The sequence below is a fragment of the Cyprinus carpio genome, chromosome A6 (assembly GCF_018340385.1).
Source record: "Cyprinus carpio isolate SPL01 chromosome A6, ASM1834038v1, whole genome shotgun sequence".
NCBI classification, from domain to species: Eukaryota; Metazoa; Chordata; class Actinopteri; order Cypriniformes; family Cyprinidae; genus Cyprinus; species Cyprinus carpio.
In genome coordinates this window covers 16,099,114-16,124,378 of record NC_056577.1, presented here as the reverse complement: position 1 = coordinate 16,124,378, position 25,265 = coordinate 16,099,114, and the positions used below count along the sequence as shown (strand labels likewise).

The 25,265-nt window shown below is 37.1% G+C and overlaps 1 protein-coding gene across 3 annotated transcripts in view; it reads right to left on the bottom strand.

Annotated features, from left to right (window-relative positions):
* Nucleotides 1-25,265, bottom strand: part of tgfbr3 (transforming growth factor, beta receptor III) — a 102,956-nt gene that overhangs the window by 27,238 nt on the left and 50,453 nt on the right. For all 3 annotated transcript variants that reach the window (XM_042758200.1, XM_042758201.1, XM_042758199.1), the window contains 2 exons: nt 16,053-16,190; nt 1,797-1,980 (listed from right to left, as the gene is read on the bottom strand). In XM_042758200.1, coding sequence (XP_042614134.1) covers nt 1,797-1,980; nt 16,053-16,190 — 322 coding nt within the window. The remainder of the gene's footprint in view (nt 1-1,796; nt 1,981-16,052; nt 16,191-25,265) is intronic.

Sequence of the window (25,265 nt, the reverse complement as noted above, 5' to 3'; positions counted from 1 at the left end):
CACCACATTACCAACAGTTAATCACAGTCCTATAATCTTATATTTAGTATAATAGCACTGGAATATTTCACTGTTTGCATCACTTGGCTTTTCTGTATTTGCTGTGTACCAGAACACAGTACAAGAGCGGGAATAGAAGCAGAGTGAAGTTTGTGTGTTTTTTTTATATTGGTCAATCTATTTTCAGTGGCCACTGGTGATATCCATATCTTAAAAGCTGGTTGGCCAAATGCTGATATTGTGTCAAAATATATACAATACTATTCCCTGAAAAACAAAACAAATCCTCTCTGCTCTTGAACACTGTTTTCTTTGCTCCTCCACAAAAGAGATGATGCCTCTTCTCTTTGCGCCAGAGAAACAGAAGACAGATGCTTCCTTATTTGGCCATTATGCTTATGGACAAAGCGCAAGGGTGATGAGTGTGAACTCATCATGAAAGGCTGGCATCTCTAACTCTCGGCTCTTTCTGGCTCTTTGAGGTACTGGGGGAAAGAGCAGCAAACAGATCAGAAATATGTCTGCTCTCATGCCGAGCTACAAATGGTTGAGATAGATTAGAAGGCCAGAACTCTCCTGAAGAGGTAAACACAGCTTTTGAGTCACTGCCAAACCACAAATTAAAAATTGACACCGGGCCAAATCTTTTACGGAGCTGACCGAAACAGGCTCAGAGACTGGACTTTGTGTACTTTGAATGATGCAGTCATTACTTTCTTCTAGTACTTGAATCTTATGTTCTTTTACGGACTGAAAAATGAGCACCAGCAGTTTAACTGGGCAACTTGACAGCTGAGAGATGCTGAAGTCAGACGTGTTGCTGGTTTGGGCTTAGAACTCAGCAGGGGAAACATGACGGAGCCCTGGGTGAATCACACAGCTGGATCTGTCCTTTTTTTCTTTCTTCAAACAATTCCTGCGGCTCGCTGCGCTAATGGTGCGTATTTGCAAGTATCTGTTTCTACTTTCTCTCTTTCATGCCCTCAACAAGTAAACAACAACATCTATTTGAATGTGGCAGCCATGTCTGACTCAAACACCATATCAAAGTCCAACAGTCGGTTTCAAGTTAAATCCCCCCAAACCGTTTCCTTTGAGAATAAGCCAATTTCCCCCCAACAGCTCATGTCATTGGGCAGATGGCTGAGATACTTTGCCATCTTGCAGGGCTTCCTTGTACTGTTGTAAATTTGGACTTTCTGTTTTTGGGCTCTATTTTCATTTGTGCTTTTTCTATACCTTCCCTGCCAAACTTTCCCTTTGCACATTTTTTTCCCCTTTCAGTCTGCTATTCTTCCTCATCCGTCTCTTTTTAAAAGGACTGTTGTGAAAGGCTTCAGGTTTGGCGAAGGGCCCATACGCTCAAGCTGGCAGTCAGAGTTCTCGTCTGAAACTCTTCCCGTATGTTTACTTGGCCTTTCCATCAATTCTCCATCACTCGGTTGCTTATGAGTCTGACAGAAAAGAAGGGAGTGACACGCAAGCAAATGAGCTGATTACAAATGAGAGACAGAGAGAAAGTCTGCCATTTAAAAAGCCCAAAGATTTTGCAGTGTTGTTTTTAAATGAAATGTTGAAATGTTGCCCAGTGGAAATCAGAATGACTTGAGGTGGCTTCGTTGGGATTTGTTTTATTACCCATGGGTCTGGTTACTTAACACAGTCATGTGAAAATGTGAATCATGCACTCAAAAGAATATTAATAATATATATATGTATATTAAAAGGCAAGTTTTGAGCAACAGGTACCTTAAAAAAGGAATTCTAAAACATTGTGTGTGCTCAGATTTACATACCCTCTCCAACCTTGATGTAGATGTCATGGGCCATCTTGAGCTCGCTAAAAGAGGTAACTGCACCGTAGCGTTGATGGGCCCAAGAAAGTAGGTGCTCATTGTCATGAGGAAGATTTTCCACCTTCACCTCACACGACTCAGAGAAATTTCCTGCCTCAAAATGCACTTCAGATCCCTGTGCAACCTAAGAAATCAAGAAAATAAAGCTGTTAACATATTTTCTACAACAGCATTGTTAAATTCCTGATTATGATCGGTTGATTCAATAACTAAACAGGTATGTAGTAGTTCCGGGTTTAATAACCCCCAGTTCCATGTCACTTTTACACTGAATCTTCTGAATTAGCAATGGAACTTTTTAACAATTGTATTACGAAGAGAAATTGTCAGATTTTTGCTGTCTGAGCCACCCCAATGTACAATACAAACCCCTTTTGTTAACTTGTGGAGTGTTTTTCCCCTTGACAGTTCAAGAGACAAAGATCTCACTGTTGATGTAGGCAGGCCCATAAAACTCAAAGCTGTACTGATATGCATTATACAACAAGAATAAAATTTAAGGGCAAAACTACAGATTATCAGAGGAAAGGAAAAAGAGTCACACCAGGCCTTTCCAAAATGAAACCTTCCAGACAATCTTTGCCAAAACACATCTTTAACACTCTGCCCTGATGCTTTTTTGAAACCCTCTCTGAATGTGTGCTTTATATTTTCACACATGGTCCTCTTACACAATAAGGTGTCTGCTTTCCACTGTTTATATAACACACTGCTGTGCATCAGAGGAGACGGGCAGGAGGTTCTTAGGATGGACGGCACACGGCTGAGATTAGCCTTATAGACAACATATGTACACACTTTCACACATGCTAAAGCAATGAAGACCATCAAAGTCAGGGGTCAAATACTTCATGTCAAGCAGTATGCAGCATTTAGACTCTGCAAATGTGCACAGAACACTACAGTTGCCAAAATATGCAGTATGCACAGATACCACTGCATAAAACACTGTATCGCACAATGCACTCTTTCATATCCATTTTCCATTTTTTTAAATAATCATTCAATTCCATTCATTAGTGTATAGTACACAGTTTACAGTATGCTGGTATTACATTCCAAATATGAGCTTAATGTTTAGCAGACAGTGATTGTTTACATGCGACACCTTTTGAGAATAAATGAAATCTGATTGCAGATTGCAAACATACTGTTTATATGTACAGATGTGTATCACATGCATTCCTAAAGCAACTTCTGTGCATGCATAGTGCAGCATTTATGATGGAAAATGCAAGGAGCTGACTAAAAAAGTTAGTCAGTTAGAGAGATGTCCTGCTTTAATTGACAGTTTGAGAAATATAGGATAAACATAGGATAAAATGCAATTCCTTTTTTTGTGGAATGTGGCTTTATTAAAGAAAACGCAGCCCCTGCAGAAAATGCAATAATATGTGTTGCTTTATATAAATATATAAATCGAATTTTGATATTTATAAAAACACTGCACTATGTATGTACGCAAGGTGAAAACAGTTGAACTTGAAGGTTTACATGCAAATTATTCTACAGCGTAACAACAAATATTTTTAAATATGCACCTTCCAAATATGCATCTTCCAGTGTATTACATTAAAATGTTTCATTTCAGATAGAGATCAGTTTACTCAACTGTGTTTTCATTTTAGTACTTTTTGTTGTATTTGAGCTATCATTTTGATTATAAAAAGATTATTATTCTACATGTAAACATAGTTAGACAGAGAAGAAGTGAGAGTAGTGTCAGTGTAGTAGTGGACAGGAAGAATAACACAGTATGTACACTTCCCAGCTGTCATAGCAACTCACGACTGAGGAGTCCTGTCAGCCTAAGCACTGCTGTGTACTTCTGCCAGCTAACCTTTCATCCAGGATACTCTAACTATGTGTTATGTGCTGGATTTCCTTCAAATAGTATGTTTAAAGAATGAGATGCAAATTACAGCCATTAGCAAGCTTAAATGTGAGCAAAAGATCAAAGCAGCTAAAGAGGTAAGAGTAAATATGAGCTATAAGAAAATGTGTGCATTTAAGTTTTATTCAATAGTTGTGTGTATGCGCTTGTAAGCATATGAAGCATTGCGTTGTGAGTTTCTCTGCATGTCAACTTGCTTGACTAGAGCAGGCTTTGCTCCGAAAGTCCTCCCTTTTGGCTCTAAATGGACCATGGGTCCACATGCTCCATTTCAGAGAGATAAACATTTGCATATGTTGAAAAACTCTCTGTACAGCATCACACAGCCAAGCACACGGTCTAGACAGCCCAGACTCATTACATTTCCATGCTTGTGAGGTTTTTTTCCACTCATTTCTCTCTCTCATTCTCCCAAAGGTGTTCTTTTTGCGCTCAGCCGGCCCCATGCTGGCAAACCCAATTAAACCATTATATCACACCACAGCTTTGATGGACCCCATACGAGCTGCGCAGAGAGCCAGACAGCCAGTCTGAACTAAGCCAGGGTCCTGAGTACTGTTGTGCTGTAACGGACAGATGTAGTAAGGGAGAGAGAGAGATAAAGAGAGGTATATGACGTGCTGAAGGAGCTGAGATCTGTCCCGGTGCACAACCCAGTACCAGGAGGAACATCTGCTCGACCTCTGGACGGCTCCCCAGGCAAACACCCCATCCTTGCCAGAGGTGATAAATTTCAAAAAGAAAAAGAAAAAAGTGTGAGAAAGGCATGGAGGCTGTCGAAGAATTCAGGACTCAGCTGAAGATTATTTTTAGGGTTCCTCTTTACTATAGACAGCGTGTAGAACTGTGCAATTTTCCTTTTAAAGGAATATTTATGGTTTAATATGTTAAGTTTGATCAATAGAATTATTTGGCCTAATGTTGATTTTAATAAATCATTTTATATTAAAAAATATATTATATATTAAAAAAAATATATTTTTATTTTAAAATGTATTTTTTAAAATAAAAAATATATTTTAAAATGCAATTTATTCATGTGATGGCAAAGCTGAATGTTAATGCTGATTTGCTTCTTGAGAAACATTTATTATTTCCACCACTGAAAACAGTTGTGCTGCTTATTTTTATTTATTTTTTTATTTTTTTGTGGAAACCGTGGATTTTTCAAGATTTTTTAATTAATAAAAATTTGAAAGAATAGCATTTATTTGAAATAGAAATCTTTTGCAAAATTATGAATTCATGTCTTTTGATAAAAAAATAAATAAATAAATAAATAAATAATAAAACCTTTACCCTAAATTTTTGAGTAACTTTACACAGAAGAGAATAGCCTTTTTTTCCCCACACTAAATCATATTTACATTCTATGGGTATTCTGAGGGACAAATGAAATGTAACTTTTGCGATAAACAAGTGCTGTATAGAACATAGACAATATACAGCTACTGTACATGTGCTGTCAATTGAGTTTACTTGAATTATTCTTTTAAAGGTATCACAAGGGGAGAGGAGAGGAGAGGAGAGGAGAGGAGAGGGGAGGGATGTAGATGTAGGGGGGGGGAGGCGAGGCGAGAGGAGAGAGAGGAGAGGAGGAGGAGAGGAGAGGAAGAGGAGGAGAGGAGAGGGAGAGGAGAGGAGAGGAGAGGGAGGAGGAGGAGAGGAGAGGAGAGGAGAGGAGAGGAGAGGAGAGGGGTTTCTGCTGGCAAACCCTACTGAGCACAGAGCAGTTTATCGATTTAATTGCGGGAATAGGGCTGTAATTAGTCTTGAGGAATTAGAAGGAAAAGCCTAAAACTAAATTAGCTCCAGGCTTTGGGAAGAGTTTCAAACCTCAAGAATTCCAAAAGGGAATATGAAAGCAATAAACCCACTCTGGAGTTCAGCCAGACCCCCAACCCCCAACCCCAAACCATCTTCATCCCTTCCAAACCCATCAAACTCAATGCCAGCATACAGATGGACACACGTTTTTAAAAGATTATGCCATTTAATACAACAGGAGTCTAACTTTTAGCACGGAAATCAAAAGTACAAGTTATATGATTGCCATCAAAGCTTTAATTTGGCAGTTGATAAGTTCAAATACTGTACCTGAGAAGGATGCACAATGTACATTTAAAAAGATCTGTACTAATAATGACTTCAGAGTGAGAGGCAAGTAAAAATACAGGTAACTGAGTTTATTTACACATACTTCTGTAAAGAAAAATAAAACACAAAGCAATTAAAAGGTGGGTTTATTTTCAACAGTGTGTCTCGTGAGTGATGTGGTTAGTGTCAGTAAAGTGAGGTAAGCGTGTGCTAAAACCTGCAGCTCACCTTTATTGAGCATAATTAGTGGTGTGTGTTAACAGCAGAATATCTCAGAGGGAGGCAGTTACCTCAGACTGTAAACCCTCATCACAATCCCAAAAGTCAGTTAGTATTTCTGTATCTTTATGAAACAGGATCCAGGGTAAATAAATTTGAAGAATTCAGTCTGTTGGATTATGGTTACATATAAGACTTTTTCATCAGAGCATTACAAAGGTAACTTTAATTTAAATGATAAAATTATTAAATAAAATATTAATTTACATAACAAATTATAAAAAATACGACTTTGTATTTTTGTATATAAGCAAAGCATACACATTTATTAATTCAAATATTTTTATAAAAAATTAATACATTAAATGTTCTCAGTAGTGATTATGCAGAAAGTACTTAAATGGGTGATAACACAGTCTATTATTTAGAAATTAAAATCAAAAATCAAACACACGAAATTAAAGGGTAATAATCATTTTATGTGTGTACACACCTGTTTTGAAAGAAATTTAAGCTTTAGAACCTTTTCTGTTATTGTAAGTAAGAACATCTGTAAGCAACTGTATTGAATCTGAACCACTGAGTGACACTGAAAGACTAAAAAAATGTCATAAATAGATTATCTGTCCACTGAAAAGTGTCTGTATTGGAGCAGTTGTCAGTGTCATCGCTTCTCAGTCCTGCTCTTCTCACTCTCACAAGAACCCGTCTGAAACATTTCAGCAGGCTTAGGCCTGCATAAATCTTCCTGTTTATGCCTTATATGTCAGAAAACAGGTCCAGACTGGAGCTTAGCCTTGGGTTAGCTCAGCAATAAGACCTAATGTCCATGCTCTGCTCTCAGGAGTCTGACTCTGTCTGAGTCTGTGTTCAGGCTCACGGGAACTCTCAAAGACCCTGCGAGGTAACTGATGTCCTACAGAGCTGCTGAGTCTTACACAGCCCAACTAAATTTCACATCATCCAGCCAAACCAAGATGTTTCATCTACTTCAGCTGCGAAAGCAAGAACAGCCTGACATCTGGCATCTGCTGATCCAAGTGCACAGTCTCCATCACACCTGTGTCCGCCTAATGTCTCAGATTAACATCTGTCCTCCACCTAGTACCCTACATGCATCCTAAAAGCATATATCACTGGATTTCCTGCACCTACTACGCCTATCAACATCTACATATTACAACCATATGTTAAGAAAAAGAAAAGATGATGTGCCAAATGGTTTATATCTATTATAAGTGAACACTAATCTCCATAATGCTCACTATGAAACGCCCTCTCCTTAAGAAAGCACAAATATCTGTAGTTGATGATGAAGTGTTTGAAACAGACATGAGATTAGAGGAAAGAGATGCAACAAGATCTTCAGAGATGGAGGGGAAAAAACGTGCCATGATGTGCTGAAGAGATGAAGGTGGTAAATAAATTTGTGGGTGATTTGTTCTGCTCACTCCAGAAAGCTAATCAAGTTCCTGGCAAAATTCCATGGTCATGTTCCTGTGAACTGGAGAGAGAGACTGCCGTGGAACAAACAACACCATCTGTCTGCAAGCGCCACAGAGGAGCGTTCCTACAGATCAACCTCCATCACAAAACCAATACTGGTCCCGCAATGGTTTCAATTAAAAATCAGAGGGAGTGGGAGACTGTTTTTGCTAACCTCCCAAGGCAATAAAAATCAGGAAAACAGCCACTTGGCAAATACAGAAAGAACAACAAATTTACAACAGCCAAACTTTTTTAAAATGTTGTGCCATCATTTATTTCATAAATGTCTGCCAGACTGAACACAGTCCCCAACTTTTCAAGACCCTACTGAAGATCACAGCTTAGACCAGAAAGAATTTCCAGGCTGATTAGTGCTGGTTTGATGCTGGTCTAGTTTGTGGATTAAAATAGCCCTGTTGTTTAAAAGTAATATGTAGTCGCATAATATGTCAAGTTAATGGTGCAACGTAAAAATATGCAAGCTGTAACATAGTGCTCGTCAAAACCAGGCTAAGATGTAACTTATGCACAGCTGGTGCAGCTGGCCCAATTTTTTGTGAAAGATCTAGACCAGGGGTAGGCAACGTCGGTCCTGGAGTGCCGATGTCCTGCAGAGTTTAGCTCCAACCCTGAACCTACCTGCCTGTAGCCTAAGTAATCCTGAAGACCCTGATTAGCTTATTCAGGTGTGTTTGATTAGGGTTAGAGCTAAACTCTGCAGGACATCGGCACTCCAGGACCGACGTTGCCTACCCCTGATCTAGACCAAAAAGTTGCTTGACCATGAAGTTGCTTGACCAAGAATGCTAAGAAACCTGTTGAAGATATCAATAGCCCATGTTGGTCAAAATACAACATACGCAAACTATTCTGGTCTTCATCAGACCTCTCTTGACAAGAACAATGTTTGTTTCAAGATGATTCAAGCATCCACCCATGTCCCCCCTTCAGGCTCTTTCACGACTGGGGGCAAATTGGCAATGGTGTCAGAGGGATTGTGTTTTACAATGAGATGTTTGGATTTCAGGACTTTTGTTTTAGGGCCGGGTGATGTATACAAAGCAGCCAAAACCAGTTTTCTGCCCAGACTCCAGGACTCCCATCTGCCTCTTTGGACCTCCAAGTGCTGGAACCAGAAAACAAGGGTTGGCAGGGCTACTCCACAGACAACTAGCCTTATAAAGCCATTATTCAAATGTGAAAATGAAGGGACAATTTTGAGGGCCTAAAAGGTAAAACCTGGTTGCAGGGTCAATGAAAAATAAACATCTTCAACAAGGAAAAAATCTTTTCAAAATATAGTTTCAAAAATGTGCCAAGTACTTAGAAAATGTACTATTTTTATTCATGTGGGTTTTGAAAAATCAAAAGTTTAAAAGTCATGTATAACCATAAAGTGTAATAATATTTTATTTTCATCTAGAATACATGTTAGCATACGTATCTTAATTATTATTTTAAGAAAGTTTTTTTGTTTATTTGTTTGTTTGTTTGTAAATGTGAGCTGATTTAAATCCTCTGCTTCTTCTCCAGACATGTTTGTAAGTTTGAAACAAAATTGCACAAGACTTGGCTCTAATGCTACACACTCTTGAGCCATCTGCTGCAGCTATGTGCTGGAACTGAGTTCACTTCACAGAGCGTCAAGCCGGAAATAGTACAGGCATGGAACAGGGTGTGTGTGTGAGTTGCTCTACGAAAGAATAAATTCTGTCAGTGTGTCAGGATGCCTGGTAAGGAGGTTCTTCTAGTAAGAAAAAAAATGTGTGAGCTCATTGCCCTGGCTGATCCCACACTAACTGTGAGGGTTGTGTGTGCATGTGTGTATTCAGATGACGTCATCACGAGACTTGGGATAATAAAATCAAAGCCAAGAGCAAAAGGAAGATGTGAAGTAAGGCATGAAGGTACGTGCTGACAGCTCAACAATAGGATCAGGTCCTTTTTTGCAGTCCTGACTCATTATTAAAATGTTCCAGGAGACACAGGGTTTCCAGAGTAAAGCTCCCATTTGCAACAAAAGGGCAAAGAGATCACATCATCAGCTAATATAAGGCACCAGTATTTCTGTATTATCAGTCAAAACTAATGGTCAGAATGAGAGAGAGAGACAGAGAGAGAGAGAGAGAGAGAGAGAGAGAGAGAGAGAGAGAGCGAGCATGTATTAATATGCTAAGCAGGCACAATTATCAACTGATGCTGATATTCTTGAAATGGCCAATATACTAACATAAATATAACACACAAAGCAATCTCTCACTTATTAATGATCACAGTTAACACCACTGACATTACCATGTTTCAAAATTTTGTAGGACATTTTTTTTAGGCTGTTTTCGGTAAGTACAAATAGAAGATCATGCTATTTATACCAAGTACAAATAGCAATAAATTATATTTACACTAAAGGTAAGGTCACATTTACTGTTGCTTAGCAAAATGTGCATCATTTATGCCCACTACCATAGAAACCAGTGGCCTGTTGCATGAAGTCAGCTGAACAAACTCTGAGGTTCAGAGTAGCTTTAGAGTTGACGAAACCAAACAAATCCAACCAGGTTCAGCAGGCTCACAAATTTCAATATAAGCGTTCTCTGTCAACTCAGAGTTTGATCCAGAGTTTGAGTTTAACTCTATAGTGCATGCACCTCAAAGTGTGATGTGTGCAGCAAACAGCCAATCACACTGAACATGGAGAGCATCGGTTTGATTCACTTTTCTGCTGAAGGTTAAGAGTTGGCGTTATTAAAAATATAATGAATTTAAATGCATTTACTAGCCAGGAATAAACACTGTTGCTCAAGCAAAAGTTTGAGAAGGCAGCAAAAAGAAAATATCTGAATATGTATATCAACTGAATTTAACAATTCATATAGTTTCACAAAGAGCTAAAAAGAAAACATAAATTTAGTCATTTCAAAGCTTTATATTAAAACTTACTTATATGTATATGTTTAAATTAATTTAAATGCAAAGTTTAATATTAATTGCCAGTTCATATAATAATTATTTGATATATTACATGAATTAAAATAATTATAATTCATATAAGATGAATATAATAAATAATTAGCAGCAAAAGATGGGCAATTATTTTCTCTAAAATTCTTTCACTGTAAACTGCTTTCATTTGGAGCGACAGATGCAGAGGGAGTGGCTTGATTGCATCAGATATATATGTCAGTTTGCTCTCAGCTGATTGGTCCAGTTTGGGTTTGTGATCTCTAACCCAGAATAAAACCTGCTCTGGAGCAAGGCATCCATGTAGTGGCAACGTAACCCGCTAAAAAACCAACTCACCGTCTCAAAAGTTTGTTCAAACTAAGTGCAAACTTACCTGGGTAAAAACTGAAACAGGCTTTATGCAACAGGCCTCAGATGGGCTTCTGTTTGTTTTAAACGGCAAAATAATTACAAACAGAAAAACAGAACAAAATAAAACAAGAAAGAATATCTTAAACATGTAGCATGTCAATTCTATGTGGAATGTAAGACTTTTGAGTTTGAGAGAAACACGGTTTACTGTCCAAGGATGACCTCAGCATGTTCTCCTCTGAAATATATTTTGCCCATATTCGCCTACCTGAAATGACATGAAGCCGATATGAGAATACATCCTGTCTCTACAGGAAATAACTCAATTTGCGGTCTAGCACAATATTAAATTTTTCTCATTCATCGGAACAGTTTCTGAAACCCAGTGGTTTACTGTGATTTGGTTTCATTCCGTGCTCAGTTTTTGCCATGCAACAAAACTGAAATATGTTGATGGGTAGTTTTACAGAATAAATAGTTCCACACCCAGGTGATGAATGACGAGTTTTGAATTTTGGAGGAAAGATCGAATCTAACATGGTCAAAGTGGACTGACTCACACAGAGAGAATGTAGGGTGCAGTACAGCTGGACATCTCTCTGTGGCCACTAAATGGGTTCTGAAGACATTCATATTTTTGTCAGTATGCGTGCTTAAGAAAATTCTTTACATAGATAAAGAAAGCATGTATTTCATTTGCGTATGCAGTCTCTTTACATCAGCATCCATAAGCAGGAGAGCAGAACTTATCTACACACATGGAAATAATATTGGCTCTCAGCACTACATTCCTCTGAAATGCTAGTTTTAAAACACATTTGCAAATGATTATTGCATAGAACCGCTAGCTACATAAAGGTATTTACAGTGTATATGAGGCAGAAAGAGTGCCAGTGAGGCCACTAGCACTCGTTGCATTGTGATTTTCTCATGTGATAGGGACAGGGTGGGAAATGAACACCCGCTCCCAGCCAAATGTGGAAATGTTGGTGAATAATTTATTTAACAGTCATGGTGGCATGAGACCTGTCTCGGATTGGCCTTAATAAGAAGTTTTCGTTTAGTAACAACACAATGATGTGCAGCGTTTGTAGAAGTTTGTATTATGGGATGAATCTCAGGTCCATGTAAAATAATGCAAAAATGCCTTTTTTTTTTGCTTGTTAAGGCTAATTCACACTGTACTGACAGATGCGGACCAATATGACAATATCACCAGTTTACAGTATGTCACTTCTCAGACCTTCCACGAGCCGATCAACAAGAACAGACACTGACAGGGATAACACACTGATCCAACAAAACCAGACCAGTGCTCAAGAGCAGCGTTGTTGGTGTTGTTAACTAAAACTAAACCAATTAAAAATTGTTGAGATTGAATTGGTGGGTTTTTGTTAAATGTCAGCCAAAATCATTACAATTAAAAGAACCAAAGACTCAAACTACTTCAGTCTGTGTGCACTGATTAAATACACAAGTTTCACAATTTGAGTTGAAATAAATGAACTTTTCCACGACATTCTAATTTATCGAGATGCACCTGTATACAGAGAAATGTAGGTTATGATATACAGTACCTAATTTTCTTTTGGTATTGTTTATTATTTTTAGTATTTTCCAAAATAAGTAGGATAAACAATAACTGTCTGATAACATTTTTCACTTGGCTGGTGGGTAAAAAATTCATTTCCCTTACCGGATAGCAACGCTTATATCAGAGATCCTGACCAGTCCACTTTCATTTTCTCATTAAGTCTACTGCTCTTCTTAATATGGCCGACTGTTCAAGGGGGTGGCTTTCTTTACTTAAACCCCCTTCCAGCTCTCCTTTGAGCTCCCTCAGTGCAGTGAGGAACGCCCTGGATCTTGTCATCTTGTTATTTTGGGGTGAAGAGGAGTGAAGTAACTCTGCTCTGTTTCACAGGACGACTGGAAAACAATAATGCTGTCAGGGAGAGTCTTAGTCACTGATCTCACTGGTCTATAATATATATTTGTGAGTAACACTGCTTTAATCAAAACCGTGTCTAAACTCTTTCCATGAATAAACAACTCCCTAAATTCCATGACAAAAAAATAAAGAATCGTTCTTGTTTTCTGATTGTGAATGTCCTCTGCTGTTCAGTGAATACAAAAGGGTTTGGGTTTAAAATGGGTGTGTAGTTAGATAAGGATTCTGATTATGTTCCAGGCAAGATGTTTTGAAAGCAGACTTGTAGAAAAGAAATATCTCAGGAGGAGATCTCTTAATATTTCAGTTGTTTCTTCTACATAACAATGGGCTCATTCAGTGGGCTTGGTTCTTTCCATTGGTTTTTGATTGGATGAAGGCAGATCTGAATGTGAGCTTGCAATCGATTGTAAGAAAGATGTAGGGTTTAAACAGATAAAATGACTGAAGAAGTCTTGCATACAGCACCAGACAGAAGTCTGTTGTTTCACAGGAAGTTGAACTATGAAAACATTAAAAATAAAAAAATAATGGATAAATGTGTTCACTATAAGATCATCAAGATGCATATAGAGTATAGGGTGAATTTCCATTACATGCTAACTTAAATATAAAAGTTGGTAATATTTTATACTCTGATTCGGATTATTTTAGGGCTGTCATGATTCCTTGATTAAATTTGAGTATTCAATAATTTAAAAAAAAAAAATCCTTGATTGCATTTTGCCTGTGAGAATTAAACGGCAAAATACCGGAAGTGGCGCATTCCACGGACAAAAATCCATGAAAAGCTTTCTAAGGCCGCACAGAATATTCAACACGTTTAAAAAACATAATAAAGCATAGTGCTATGGTGAAATCATACAGGCTGTGATTCAATTAAATATATGCACTGCGGGTTTAATATGTGCTTTATTTATATGTATGTAGGTTACAGTAAGTGCATCTCAGAGAGGCTGCATTCATAGTAAATGCTGCTCCACACAAACTGGGAACAATGTGCACCATTTTATCAGATTAATAAGGTAAATAATTTATAATCCTATGCCAACAAAGGAGAATACATCATTATCTTTCTAAATATGCTAATTGTTCATCGCGACTACAAGATAAAAGGTTAAACCCTCGCTCTGAGTTTGCATGTTTTGATGTCCACTTGCTCTTGTTCAAGAAATTACAGTGGCTGTAGAATTTCTGTCATTAAGAAGTAGCCAAGTATTAAAGATTAGATGGTAATTTGAATTAAATGTTGTTTAGTCAATATTAAACAAGGATTAGATTGCTCTGTAAAGTGTACAAATAAACTTCAGGCCCTTGGTGCCCTATGCAGGCATTTGATATAATACATAATGCACATAATTTATGATTATATTGTATAAAATTTTTTACTGTTTTGTTCAATAAACCCAAATGATTACTTACTTTTAATATTTTATTTGAACCAATTATTATTGCTTCATTGCTATAATTCTACTGTTCGCTTAGGTCTATTTTTATTACCACAAAAAAGACCCGATTACTCGATTAATCATCAGAATAATCGACTGATTACTTGATAACCAAAATAATAATTAGTGACAGATCAAGACTATTTTCAGCCCTGTAATATCAGATAAATATCTGACCCATTTCATTTATGATCTGTTTTTTTAATTTTAGAAAATTTGCACTGTATTTCAATACTTATTCATAATTTACCAGCATTAAATAATTTTTATATTAAATTCAGAAGCATGATTGAGGAGGGGACAGTTCAGTACACTCCAAACACTTGGTATACAATTTTTTTGTCAATCTGGATGCATAAAATAAAACTTCAGCATATGCGTAGTGCCGTCAAACAAAATAAAAGGAGCACCTTTATCATTTTACCGGAGCCACCACGAGTTGAATTATCATTTTTGCCTTGAAGACATATCTAAACAGAAAGCTGACAAATATGTCAAAAGACCTTTCTTAGCATGTATTTAATAATTATTCAGTCTTATCCACTGACATGATATGTAAATAACACATATTCATATAATGTAAAACATATGAAAAACATTTACATTAATGCAAAAGCAGGTGCTTTTATCCAAAGCGACACAAGAGGAACAAAAGCAATTTTCAATGAGCTAACATTATTTTAATATACAATGCCAGGTTTATTTGATAACTAGATTAGGATGCATGCTAGAGAAGCTCAAACAGATCGATTGGATTGATTACATGAAGGCTTTTCAATCCAATTAAACCATCAATCTGATTATAAACAAATAATTTGTGTACATGTAAACATGGCTATTGAGGGTACACATCGATCCCCAAAACTACTGATGGTTTTGCAAACAATTTACAAATATCGGCTCTGCTTGTGTTTCATAAATGATGCTGTCCTGCTGCTCAGATTTTTATTTTTTTTCCTGAAGAACAGAGCCCAGTCATTTCACACGTCTCCTCTAGAGTTTTAGTAGAGATCTCAGAAGACTTTTAAATTTCCCAAGATATCAAATTTTGCAGTCCAAAGTCAGAGATCTCAACGTGAATATTTCTTATTTTCCCTAGACCAAAAATAACCTAAGCCATACTATTCACATTATTAACTCTTAATAATATAAATAACTGATTAATAACACTTTTGCTTTATGTCAACAATTTGTCCCATTTTTCCTTTTTGGATTAAACATCTGATACAAAGTTGATGCATAACTGTGCCCACTGAGCAGTGTTTCTGTGGTGAAAGCGATGGATAAAGCAGTGGGGAACAGAGCGAGGCCACAACTAGGGTATAAACCTCGGCACCGTCTCGCCACCAAACATCCGTCAGACGATGTGATGAACATATACAGACTACAGCAGTCAATATAAACCTGTGAGCCTGTGCCAGATGCAATTACACAAGCTTCTCTCTGAAAGATGGTTGTGTTGGCATGGTGTGTGTTTACGTGTGTATGGATGTGTGCGTGTGAGCTTGTTTGTATTTCCTCTGGGTACACACACCTGAATGCATCTTTGAGCGAGTAAGACCTCTGCAGACAAGAGAAGTTTGTTTGAGGGAGGTAAGACGAGCCAAAGAGAGTGTAAATGAATTGGGTGTTTAAAGATGATTTGGAATGAATGAGAATCTGAATATTCATTACTGAGAAAATGTGGATGGAGATGACTCAGAAACAGTGTCGGGGAGGATAGGGAGAGACAGGGATGTGATAGAGAGAAACAGTTTGAGAGTCATAAAGCAACTCAGACTCACATGGAAGATGCGTTTGACTCCTGAGGCCAGTTTGTCTGTCCGAAGTTTCCAGAGGACGGGCTGAGGGGAGTTCAGGACGAAGACCAGCGGTTTCTGGTGCACATGCAGGGACTGGATGGGCCGCAGATGTAACGCCACCTGAACACAGCAAAGAAAGAGGTCAAGTGAGAATGGCAAAGAGAAAAGTGAAGTGAGTGCTAATGACAATGAGGACTTTCACAAAAGACAAATAGGACACATGGGGCTCCGAACTGTATAAATTCCTCAGAGCCTCAGCTGATGAAAAGACTTTTTTTAGACACCTAATATTATGCTGTCAATATAGAATTACAATCAAGCTTATAAAAAGCTAATAAAATTTTGAAATGATGCAAGACAATATTTTTTTATTCTGATACACATTTACACTCATGTTTTAAAGGTTTTTAAAATCACACACACACACACACAAACATATATATATATATATATATATATATATATATATATATATATATATATATATATATATATATATATATATATATATATATATATATATATATATATATATATATATATATATATATATATATATATATAAAAAACATCTGGGTAATTTTCATTTATTATACAATTATAAAAAAGACCTCTAACACTAGCTTGCTCTATTCTTTTTCTATTCTATCTGTTTTCTTTTTATTGATTATAGTATTTAAAAGCCCTTGCTACATGTACTGCGTTTAAGCTAACTGATCTTGTTATAGCACTTATTTATCATTGCTCTTTTGCTTGTTTTTGATTGCTTCCATTGTCCTTATTTGTAAGTCGCTTTGGATAAAAGCGTCTGCTAAATGACTAAATGTAAATGTAAATGTAAATATATATATATATATATATATATGTACTGTATATTTACTTTTTTTTCTTTTCTATATCTGATCACTCTTATTTGTCACTGACATTAAAACACTTTAACAAAGAGTTCACAATTGTTCTTCTCATAATATTTTAAGCACAAGAAAAGCTGCATATTTCATACATAAGATTGGCCAACGACTATAAACAATAATGCTAGACAAAGCTTTTATTTATTGCATAAATAAAATACAGTTCACTGAAATGCCGCCATGACTACAATTGCATTTATGGTAACCCCATGTGTGGTTTTGACCCCAATGTGGAGAACCTCTGTGTCATAAAAACCTTTCATACCTCTAATCCAAATGTCTCTCCTGTCATCTTTTCTCTTTCCATCCCATTCCCTCCTCGCCTGCATTCTGTAGTTGTTTTTCAGTAATGTCAGTGCCAAAAACATGACTACAGCAGCACTGTGGATGCCTGCTACTGCTTATCAGAGTTTGTGCTATTTATGTCTCCACCCCGCTGATAATCACACAGTGACCAAGAAGCCGTGTTTTTCTTTGGATGGCCACAATATGTGGCCTCACTGCTATCTGAGCTTTCACACACAGGCTCTTTTGTTCAAAAAAGATGGTGATAGTGAATTGAGCGATAGAGCTGTTCGACATGGATGGATGGATTAATGAGGAAAGAATAGTTTCTACAGATTGTTTTTACTTAGTTTGAGCTTTAATATTATAGTATACACAGATGTTTAGCAGATATTGAGCTTATTTATATTTTGAATGTCTGCCAGTTACTCGACAGAATGGCTTGGATTCAGTCCTGTGTTATTTTTTAAATGCTAGAGACATGCAGACAAATGTCTCTGGCCACTGCCTCGTGGTTTGTTATTTTTATCCCAGTGTTTTTAAGAAGTTTCATAAAACCTTTTTTTACAAAAAGGACTAGTCAGTGAAAACGAAAAAAAAATATGAAAATATACAGTTTCACACTTCCCCACTATAGAGAGACAAGAGAGAAAAAGAAAGCTGTGGATTTGGGTTCTGTCACTTTAAATGTTCCAATGTTTGATTTAGATTCTGATGAGGCTTATAGCTGGTGTTTTGTTGCTCTATACCTGGGCCTGCAGTCTATATATAACCTGCTGATTTAGGGTCTGCAGTGGGGTCGAAACCAAACTCCATTCCAGACATGATTTGATTAAGTACCTCTCAACACTGACCTGACAAACAAGCACTGCCTCGTCACCGTTAGAGCTTTATTACTGACCCTCTTCATCAGTCAGGCACAGACCGATCACCTACAGTTCAATTCGCAATCATTCAAATAAAAGTAACTTACATTTCTATTCGTTCCTCATACAAAGCTTTAATACCACATCAAAAGATCACAATTATGATACTTTTATGATGTTTTGTGGTCTTTGGAAGCTTGAAAGCTTATCAGTAAGCTTTTCAAAGTTTCTCATCCTGTTTCCCACTAAATAACAAAGATTTGGAATGAAATGATACTGAGTAAATGACGATAGTGTTTGAGAGGTCACTCAGGATATTTCATATAATTTGAAACAGTTCCTTTCACGGATGGCCTTTTATCTCACTTTCATCTAAATTTGATTCTCAAGCTAATACTATTACACACTTGAGAACACATTCTCACGACTTCATCAGAACAGCCAGCGTTTTATTATTCACTTTTAATTAGTCAAATTAGTCAAATAAACAATCAGACAGTGAAAACCTAATCTGGCAATGACATTATCTTAGATCCAGTCAAAACGGCTACAAAAACTTGTTCGCTTTGGTGCAGTTACTCAGTGTGTATGTGGGACACTTGATGTGGATGTGTGGTCTTTTGACTGTGTGTATCTATACATAACATAAAAAAATAATGTAATTTAAAAAAACTTAGAAAAAACTTTTAATAGGTGAACAGTAAGTTCACAATCTAACCAGACATTTCATGTAATTTAACAGTAAAATGCTGTTAATAGTTTTTTTTTTTTTTTTTTTTATCAGTTATGTACATTTGTGTTTTGAGGTTACATCTTCTGTTGTTTAATGAATGCTTATTGCATTATTAAGTGTCATTTGTGTTACCATGATTGTGTTTTGTGTTTACGTGCATGACTTTCTGCACCTTCTGTATACTGTATTAATATACTTCAGCTTGTTTGTTCTGTAAATGTGTTTTCAGTTTTTCTGCATTTTTTATAGTGTACGTAAAAGTAAAGTAACAGAGACCTCATTTGTATGGTAAAAATGGACATGTCTCAAATAGGACACTTGATGTGGACGTGTGATCTTGTGGCCTTCACTGTTATGTATCTGTCCACAAGATCACCGTTCACTTGTCACATTTTTCTCACGGTTCAAAAATCTCATGGTTCAAAAGGTCAGATCTACAGAGCCCCCTATGCAGTCTCAATGTGTCCTCAATACGTCCATTGTGAAATTATGTTGCAAAATTGTGGATTTGATACAGTAATTTACAAGTAATTTGCTGTAGTTTACTGATTATGTCTAAGGGTTACAAAGGACATCATCTGCATGCAAAAAAAAAAAAAAGTCTCAAATAGGACAGTTGATGTGGACGTGCAGGCTTGTGGTGTTCACTTCTGTGTATCTATCCTCAAGATCACAGGCTGTGACATTTTTATCTTATGGTTAAAAGGTGCTCAATAGCGCCTATTCAGCTGCATTTCACCCTAAATAAACCTCTTCGTTAGGGCTGAGGGTGCCATTTGGGACAAGCTCAGTTCGTACCTAGTCCAACAAAACCAAATGAGATAAAACAGCCATAAACTTTGCCATTTCAAGATGTCTGTTTTAGAGGAAGCAGATGTGTTGGTGGATGGAACTTAGAGGCCCAAAGCTACGTAATAAGCAGCTCCCCCGCAGATGTGGGAGGATGCTGGAGCAAATAAGAGTGTTTAGCAATGAGCCCAATAAAAGTGTGGCAATAATCATAATCATAACAGCAGGGCCTTTGGAGAGCAGAGAATAGAAGATATTATAGAGTGCTTATCACAAAGGGTCTGGCAGATACAGAGCGGACTCAGACGCACAAGTAAGAGACCCTCACTTTTTCCTCCACTGGATTTTTTTCCATTCACTTGCCTTCCTAATGTCTGTACTCAGTGGAAAATTTTCAGTAAGCATTTAATATCTACCCCCTCACCTCTCGATCAATCTGAGCAGACATCCACAAACAAATCATATCTACATGGAATGATTTTGACTAGAGAGGAAAAAATAAACTGATAAATCAATCAATTTGCTAAATAACCATATGAATCAAATTCTTCTTAAGAAACATGATACGCAATATAATGAACAGATTTAATTTAGGCTTTCATTCACATATCCCTAGAGCAGATGGTTAGTGGAAACTCAAACATGTTTGCCTCATGCACAAACCAATTTGTTCAGTTTGTTCTCGTGCATCAAGTAAGTACAGTTGGGCTTTTATTATAAAATCTTCACTTGTGTTCTGAAGATGAATGGAAGTCTAACAGGTTTGGAATAACATGAGGGTGAGTACATTTTCATTTATGGGCGAACTATTAGGGGGTGGGGGAAAAATCGATACAACATAGTATCACGATATTTTCCGCAGCAATACTGTATCGATACACGGACGATTTAACAGTAATTAACTTTCAAATGCCCCAGTTGCTGAAGGGTCTGCACGGTCGTCAGTAAAGCCGGTTCTGTGATTAGTAGTAAATCTCTATCACTTGCTTTCAGATGGAGCAGCATTTACTACACAGGGTTCGTAGTTCACTGACAAGCTACGCAAAATCGCGTTTAAAAATCACAACATATTTCATAGTATTCTAAGCAGTGATAAAGGCTATGTCGATTAGCATTGCATTATTATAAACTTTATTATAATAAAAATTATAATAAGGAGAACTCGGATAAACTATATATTGTCGTAGTCGTCTGTTTATTAGTCACGCTGAATCAATGAAAGCAGTTAAATCCTCTGTTTATTCAGCTGCAGCGACAGGCATTTCCTGGATTTCTTCTTTGGGCATATTTGGAGTTTCAGCGCAAGAGCGCCCTCTGGCGATTTAGTACTGATCACAGAACCGTGCTTCTCCAAAAGATACAGATAACAATCGAAGCTTCTAATCGCGATTTATCACCTTTGCGATTTAATTTAGAATAATCGTGCAGCCCTAGTCTGCACACCTTTTTTGCATTGTTTAAAATACCTGTAGTAGCACAGCAGTGCATACCGGTTTACATTTAATTAAGGTGGACTAGATTAGACTGTAATACAAAATTGAGTTTGCCAGGTGCATATAACATTTATGACAGGTTTTCATGAAAGTGTTTGTCAATTTGTCTGCTTGGCAATCCCATTTTGCACTGCAGCAATAAAATTTAAGTGAGTTAAACAAATAGAGAAACGTTTATTTTTAGTTAAAACAGATGTTGCCAAAGTTTTCCTTTGGGGACATAATTTGAAGTTGGAAAAAGGTAATAAATTACAATATATTGCAGAATATCGCAATATATTTAAAATCACAATAATACTGCTTCATGACACAAGTATCCGGATAATATTGTATCGTGAGGTCTCTTGTGATTCCCACCCCTACAAACTATTCCTGTCAACGAGAACCAGAGAAAAAAATTAGATTAAAGTTTTGTCTAAAGAAAAGGATGTAGAGAGTTATAAAGAGAGGGGCTCAAGCACAAACTCTCCTGGTTGTAAAAATCATGGAATTTCAGAATCAGACAGAAACAATTCCAGTCATTTAGAGAAGGCACAAACACAGTCGTCCCGCCATTCCAAAACTGCACTAAGGTGAGAAGCAAATTACCTTGGCTAGGCATGAGCTAAAAACCCAGCTCTCCAGGGTGAGCTCACATACTCCACATCACACATTGGCAGTGCTGGGAATTGGGAGTGTTGATTAGTCCCACATAGCACAGGTTCTGTGAAACACCATCTGCGATGTTGTAATGCATCTGTAATGCATGCTCTAAACTGAACAATACAACATGGTTTACAAAGGAGAGATTCAACATCATACACGTTCATAGAGAAATTAGTTCATCCTTCTATACCTCATATAAAGAAGGCGAACAGATGATTAATTTCACTGTAAACACATCTCTTTTCCACTGAAATGGTGCCACTGAAGAAAAAGTGGCTCTTAAACTGGCATCAAATAAACCTAAAGTACAGTAATTAAGAGAGCTTAATTCTAATATTACTCCTTACAATAAAGCCAGGATTTAATGTTTCATTCTACTGGGATTGGAATCCTCTCATTCAGTCTGCTTAACCTCTTCCTTGCATTAATTTGCCCTTTATTTTTGAATGTAACACCCTCATCTCAAAATCCAATCAACTAGCTACGACATCAGCAAAAGCACCATTGCAGTGGAAAACATAATACAGCTGGAGCCTCCTTCAATCTCAGTGTCACTAATGGAACTGCTGCTGAATTGCAGACAGAGTTGTTAAACTGAGCAAAGCCAGGCCTCAGAAGAGCGGAGTGGTTGAGATGATCACATTTTGAGAGATAAAAAGAAAGGCATGACCAGTGTGAAGCCCAGAGTGTGAGTCTGGACCTGATTTCACAGGCCGCTGCACTAACCGCTGTCTGATGGTGTTGCGGGGGCCCGTCCGGCCTGATTGAGTTACAAAGAAACTACGGGCTCTGATAGGAGACAGCTGCACGTCTCCGTACAAACCCAGCACAGAGGCTAGCATTACTGCAGGGGGTGATGGGAAACTGATCACACCATGTCATTTAACACACCAGCAACCTACCATTCAAATCAACAACACAACCTCAGTGAGAACAAACAATGTCAGCAAGACACCGCAGTTCCTGTGTGGAGACTGTGCTGTTCCTGTCTATCTGTCTGTGAAACCTTCATAATTCTTGTATTCTCGTGTAAAGCACTAATAAATCAACTCTGTCAGCTCTCTATGTACTGTACATCTCTCTCTTTCACTGCTGACACCAATTCCCTGTTAGAAGGAAAGAGTGTTGACATTATTGATAGACCTTATTATGTGACTGATAGTCCTCCCAAAATATCAGTTCACTAAAACATCCTCTAATTAGATGGCAAATAATGCAAGATAAGCAAAACATAACAGTCACAGTGTTCCCTTGGGCCATGTGAAGATTTGGGAAACGGGAATTTGGGGAATTTAGAAATTTAATTGCCGTTGATAACAACTACCAAATATATTGGAACTGTGACAATCTTAGTCCTATAGTACTATATAGAAAAAAATAGTGAATTTATATCTTGCAATTGATAGTTTTCACGTGATGTCACATACTCATGACGAAGCTTTGCTCCACTGACCGCCAGTTATTTTAACACAGTTTGCATTAAGTAGTAATGTAGTAAAATGCAGATATTAAAAGGTGAAATTCAGTAAACACTTTGTTGATTATGTATATTTTGTACAGGCAAGCAGATGAAGCCAGAATTTATACACAATGTGCAAAGTTTCACGTTAAATGGTTCCCGATAGAAAACCATTATAAGGAAAACACTGAACCATTAAGCGGATTGCGTTCATATTCCAACCTCATCTGCTTGCCTATGTAAATTATGCATCATTAATATAGTGATTACTGAATTTGATCTTTTAGTATTTCAGTTTTAAATATATTAAGGCACTTTAAGTGTTTTTACAATGTTCGTTGCACTGTTTAATGATTAAAATATTGCTGTGGGTGCTTAATATGGATTGCAAATGGCCAAAACTTAAATTTTGTTCACATACCTTTGTTATATTCTTTTGAGAGACAATCTAAATATTTGTGGCTGTGAAACAGAGGGAAAATTGATAGTTTTGTGCTGCAGTTCTATGGATGTTTTGCCCTCCAGGTCTTCGAGCCGGTCATGTGACTGAAAGCTATTAATTGCAACTTTGTTTCTCACAATTGAAATTGATTTATTTAATAGCGATTTTCACAATGTGACTTTAAATCTCAAAATTGCAGCTTTTTTGTGGTTTTGTCATATACAGTTGTGACATTATTTATTGCAAATTCTGACTTTTTACCTCACTTTATCTTTAACTTTATTTGTGATGTTGCACTGTCAACAAAATGAAAAATGGTCAAAACCTGTGCCTTTAGGGGTAAAACAGCTCATCACTGGAGCAGTACCCTTAAAGGGACAACTTCGTAATCTCAGTTGTGACTATTTCTCACAACTGCAACTTTATTTCTTATTTAAAACTGTATCTAACTGCATACTGGATGGGAAACAGTGTTTCATATTTAACTGCACAGATACACAAAGGCAGATTTAACTAAATGCAATAAGAAAGACATTAGATCTCAAAAACAACTCTTTCAGTTATTTATAATGTTTGTTTTCTGGAAATAATGCAATGTTTGCACATTCTCTGTCACAGTGTCAGAGAAACACACTGTTAACTTTGCTTAGCGAAGCAGAGATTTGTGCTGTCAAGAGATTTTCATGTAAATTTGATAAAATCACTGCCATGTGTCTGTGCATGATCTTTCCTACGACTCTGTATGAATGCACTCTGTTTGAAACAATGTAGAGCTTTGTGAATGTTTGGCACTGATCTAAATGCTAATCTGTGTGTGTGTGTGTTTGTTGTTTGACTGCATCTTGGTTCTTTCTGGATGGCTGAAAGAGAATAAATGAGGTAAAGATTGAGGGTCAGATCAATCTGTTGAGTTCTGTTATCAGCACTGCTCAGTGATCTGTGACCTCTCAACCTGAAGCCACTTTAGTGCACTGTAATGTCTATCTGCCTGCGTCTGAGCGCACAAACACACATATATCTACCTCATCAGCTCTCTCTGCAGACACATCAAAGCACACGCCCTACCGATAGCCATCACACTTTTGTGTACTTTTATAAATTTGGCTGCAAGTTTGGATGATAAATCTGAAAGCCCTAAGCCTCCTGATAAGTGTTATCTTACAATGTGCACAAACACATGCTTGACCTCATTACAGAAGACCAGACACAGGTTCCACTTTCTGATGAACATGCACTTTTTTCCCTCAGTGCACAGAAGCAAATTTACAAAAAACCTGCAAAATGCAGTATATCAGAACAAAAACCCAAATCATATTCACTCCAGTTTAACCAGGCATTAAATATGCTAAATTTAGGCAGGAGTATTTAAATTTGCTTCTATTCTTTTCAGCATAAACACCCCCTTTCTATGTCAATGTGGCTCATCACATATTCATATTATATATAGATTATTTTCTAATTTGTCAAATGATGAAAAAGTATTTAGTCTATTTTTCCTCTCTCTCTCTCTCTCTCTCTCTCTCTCTCTCTATATATATATATATATATGAGTATATAATAAGTGTATTTGTC